This window comes from Thalia democratica, chromosome 1 (genome assembly GCF_965202585.1).
Source record: "Thalia democratica chromosome 1, ktThaDemo2.hap1.1, whole genome shotgun sequence".
Lineage (NCBI taxonomy): Eukaryota > Metazoa > Chordata > Thaliacea > Salpida > Salpidae > Thalia > Thalia democratica.
In genome coordinates this window covers 94,375,127-94,379,604 of record NC_139165.1, presented here as the reverse complement: position 1 = coordinate 94,379,604, position 4,478 = coordinate 94,375,127, and the positions used below count along the sequence as shown (strand labels likewise).

At 27.3% G+C, this 4,478-nt stretch overlaps 1 protein-coding gene across 1 annotated transcript; it reads left to right on the top strand.

Moving 5' to 3' along the window:
- Positions 1 to 3,054: 3,054 nt before the first annotated feature.
- Positions 3,055 to 4,266, top strand: LOC145841451 (spermatocyte protein spe-26-like). The gene has a single exon (XM_082948815.1). It carries the CDS (start codon positions 3,055 to 3,057, stop codon positions 4,264 to 4,266), a length of 1,212 nt encoding a protein of 403 aa, XP_082804941.1.
- The last annotated feature ends 212 nt before the right edge of the window (positions 4,267 to 4,478 follow it).

Here is a 4,478-nt window from a genome sequence, read left to right as displayed (position 1 = left end):
AAGGATATCAAACTGCATTTGATAACTATTTAAATTAAATTGAAATTTTTAAATAAAAGTTCTTCTTTATCCTAGTGTTTAAGATAAAGGTTGCAAGGTCATGTGTTTTACTGATACAAAATAAATAGAGTAAAGATAAGGAGAAAATAAAGAGCAGACAACAGACAGTAATCTATTACTAATGTAATGTTGAATAATATTAAGAACATTGCTATATAAACCAGCCACAAAGAGTGGTGGGAGCATTTGTAGCCACAACCTGCTGCAGTAAACATGGTATTATGGAGTAGACATTTATATTCCTTTTTTTGAAATATATATAAAATATTTTTATTTATGTTACTTTTTATAACCTTTTATTTACTTGCACTCTAAATAGTTAAATCTTATTTTATTTTTCAAATTCTCTAATTATATCCCTGTTAGATTAAATCTTGTGTAAAATTTTGATCACGTTTAAAAGTATTTTCTGAAAAAAAATGTTTTTCATATATTTGTTAACGTTTGCTTGTTCTTAAATATAATACTCATGTTATGCCTAGTTTTATATAGAGTAGCCCTTTGTATTATAAGTATCAGTATTAGTTATTTTTTGTTTTTATATTGCTATGTATTTGTTATTTGTTGTTTATAATATTGTTTGTAAAAACTTTATATCCCTACACATGCTTTTACTTCATAAACATCATAAAAAAAAGTTGTAAAAAAATCTATTAGTTATTGGTAAGAAGTGTAATATTACGAAGCGACATTTTTGCACCAAGACAATTTTGCATGGCATCAATTTTAAACAAGGGCTCAATTTTGTACAAAGACGGTTTAGCAAAAGTGAAAAATATATATATATATATGTGTTTGCTCTCCTCGGTCGTTAGTTTTTTTTTGTTGTTTTTTAACTTATTTGGTGAAATTTTTTTATTTTAAGTTTTTTAATCAAAAATTTTTGTTACCTATATTTAAATACATGTTTTCTATTACTGTTACCTCTAACCCTTACCCTAGGTCGGTATTTTTTTTGTATTTTTTTTTTCAGTATCTTTTTGCAATATACTTTGGTTTTAATTCTTACTGTCACTGTTACCCTTAACCCCTGCCCTCGGTCAGTAACTTGTTTTCTTATTTTTTTTAAATTATATATTTGGTTCATTTATTTTTTTACTCTCATGCGAAAATGACCCTTAATGCAAAAATGTTTTCGTGCGTATTTGACCTACTTCCTAGTTTATGATATAAGAAGAATCTACTTGAGTTTTAAAAACATTTGTTTTTTAATAAATTACAGTAACAATATTAAATGTTCATAATAATACTATATAAATTAATAATAAACTACACTAATTATTAAAAAAGTTAAAATGTTTTGTTGTTAAGCCTAAAAAATTATGCAAAAATGTAGTAAAGGACAGATTTATTTGTTATTAAAATTGGTAAGTAAAAGATTTTTTTTCAATTATAAAAATAACCAGCATTTGTAAAATGGGAAATAAAATGTCTAAAATATGGAACTTCAATGAAATCTATAAAAATAGAAGTGAATTGAAAGTTAATGGAATTTCAAAAAGCTTAAAAAAACGGCAGGAAAAATTTAAAAAGCTAGGCAGAGAAAATTCCCCAACAGTCTTCAAGGAAAGAGATTTTAGTATAATAAATTCTCAAGCAGGTATATTTTGTAATATGAATAATAGATTTAGTTTTTAATTAATATATTTTTACATTATATCTAACTAAAACGAGAACGGGTCAAAAAACACGTATGACACTTTAGCACGTAGTGACATTTTAGCAATGTGTAATAATTTAGCACGGAGTGACACTATAGCAAAAAGTGTCACTTTAGCACAACATTACTTTAGCACGGAGTGACACTTTGGTACGGAGTGAAATTTTAGCAAAAAAATTATTTTGCAATTGTTTTTATTTGTTTCAATGACATAAAGTACTGTATTGTTTAAAAACTAAAAAACAAACTATGCAACATGTATATTAAAATTAAATTTACAAGCTTTAAATTAATGACAAGTTTAAGCTTTAGTTAAAACTATGAAAATTTTTTTTTTTTACTTGTTTTACTAAATAATTTAAAAAAAAAAGGTTTTGATGCTTTTCTTTTAAAGTTTTCGACATAAAATTATTTAGATAACAATAAATACAAGGTCTAGAATTATTAAAAGTTTTTAAATGCGATAATTATATTTTTTATGGTCAAACTTTAAGCCTAAGTTGTAAATAAAAAGTGAGCTAGATAAAAATTAAAAACGTTTATACTACATTTTTAGCTCATAGTAAAAATTTTATTTATAATTTATTTAAGACGATATTTTCAAAAGTGTTTAAACTATATTTCAAAATTATTTTGTTTTGTTAAGTATTTTAAATAATTAAACCTTATTTAAATAAACATTTCAAAAGATTTAAAATTATTATGTTCAAAAATGTCACTCCGTGCTAAAATGACGCCGTGCCAAAGTGTCACTCCGTGCTAAAGTGAAACTGTTCTTTTCTGACACCTACCTAACTAAAATATGTATAATGAAGATTGTATTAAAAAAAAGCTTAATTTATCATTTTTTATTAAGCAGTTATAAAGCTTTGAATTATTTATGTAGTTTCTCGGAAATAATTTATAAAACATAAATAATGTATGTATACACAAGGATTTCTCTTTCTTAAATTCAGCTACAAAGAAAGTCTCAAAATATTTTTAAAGACACTGAAATAATGAAAAGTATATTCAAGTATGCTTGATTTTAATACTATTGAATAAACAACCTTATTGCAGTTTTGTTTTTTTTAGTGTAAAATAAATAAAAACTTTCAGATACCTTTCCTGGAGATGTGATAAGATACATGAAAGTTATGAAATTTAACCAAATAAAATTTGATAAAGATTTGAAAGATAGTGTGCTTAAACTCATGAAGAGCAAAATAAAACCCCAAAACGTAGCAACTTTTTATTTTTTGTCTAAACTTTACAACTTGAATGACCTTTCTAAACTGATTATGAATTATATTGAACTTTGGTTCACAACAGTTGCCGAAACTAACAACTTCTTAATGTTAGATTTTCCACTGATGAAACGAATTATTTCAAGCTCTAACTTACACATCACTTCAGAAATTGAAGTTTTCTCCGCGGCAAACGAATGGGTAAGTTACAGGCTTGACGAGAGAACCAAACATGCAAAAAGTGTTTTGTCATTAATTCGCCTCCCTTTACTGACAGAACCTGCTCTAGTACAAGTTTTAAAAAAATCAACGTCTTTTCATGAAGCTGATGAGTGTTTAAAACTAATACACGAGATACTTGAAAATATAGAATTGTACTATAAACGCTCGCCAAGTTCATGTTTCACAACGAGGTATTACAAGGAAAACAACTTTGATGTTTTGCACTGCGGAGACTATTTCTCATCGGTAGACAGCGATGTTGATATAAATACTAGTTTTGTGAACAAAATAGATGGTAGAAATTTGATTAGATGTAGAAAAGCTAGTTCGCTCACAAAAAACCGTCGTTTTCCATTTTCTTCCACACAAGTGATATATTTAAAAGGTCATGTCTACTTGTTAGGATGTTCACACGATGAAGGTAGAGATTTAAACAAAATTGAAAAATACTCCATTGCTACTGATTCTTTAGAAATTGTAGGAGATATGTTTGATGATCGTGGTAATTATTGTGCTTGTGGCTTTATAGGTAAAGTTTATTTTATTGGAGGTGAGTTAGCAAATAAACATACAGCAAATTGTATTTTTTTTAATACAAATGACAACACATGGGGTAATGTAGCAAGCATGAAAGAAGCTAGATCAAGTGCAGCTTGCACAGTATTTGAAGAAAGAATGGTTGTTTCTGGTGGATGTAACGGTGAGTCTTTAAACACTGTTGAGGCATATGACCACATAGCTGATGAATGGACATACATGCCAAGCATGAAAGAAAGAACATCGAGGCATTGTTTAATTGCTATAAAGAACAAATTGTTTGCGATAGGATCTGGTAAGAAATTCCTTGAAATGTACGACTCTACATCCAACGCATTTGTATTTATTAATCATTACCCAACCTATACATCTGGCATATATTCTCCATATTCTTGGCTCACTCACGCCATAGGTATAGGGAAAAAAGTTTTCATTTTTTGGTTCGAAGCTTCTGATGTTCTTTGTTACGATGCTGACAAAAATGAATGGTCGAATGAATCTTGTTGCACGGCAACAGACGGTTGCAACTTCTATTTAAAGATTCCAAAACTGGAGATGTGAAATTTTAACTCGCAAAATTAAAACGTCAACACCCGTTTAGACAATAACAAGTTTTGAATGAAACTTATAAATAGTAATCTGTTGTGAGCAATAGTATAAAAAAAGTTCTTTTCCTATTTGAAAAATCGATAAGTGTTAAAGTTTTTACATTAACAAATTTAAAAAGTTATTAAATTATCTCAGATACTTACAGTTTTTTGGTATGTTTAAAA

What these genes read in the sequence shown, in the direction of transcription:
- LOC145841451 (XM_082948815.1), top strand. Translation starts at nt 3,055, where the DNA reads ATGTTAGATTTTCCACTGATGAAACGAATTATTTCAAGCTCTAACTTA.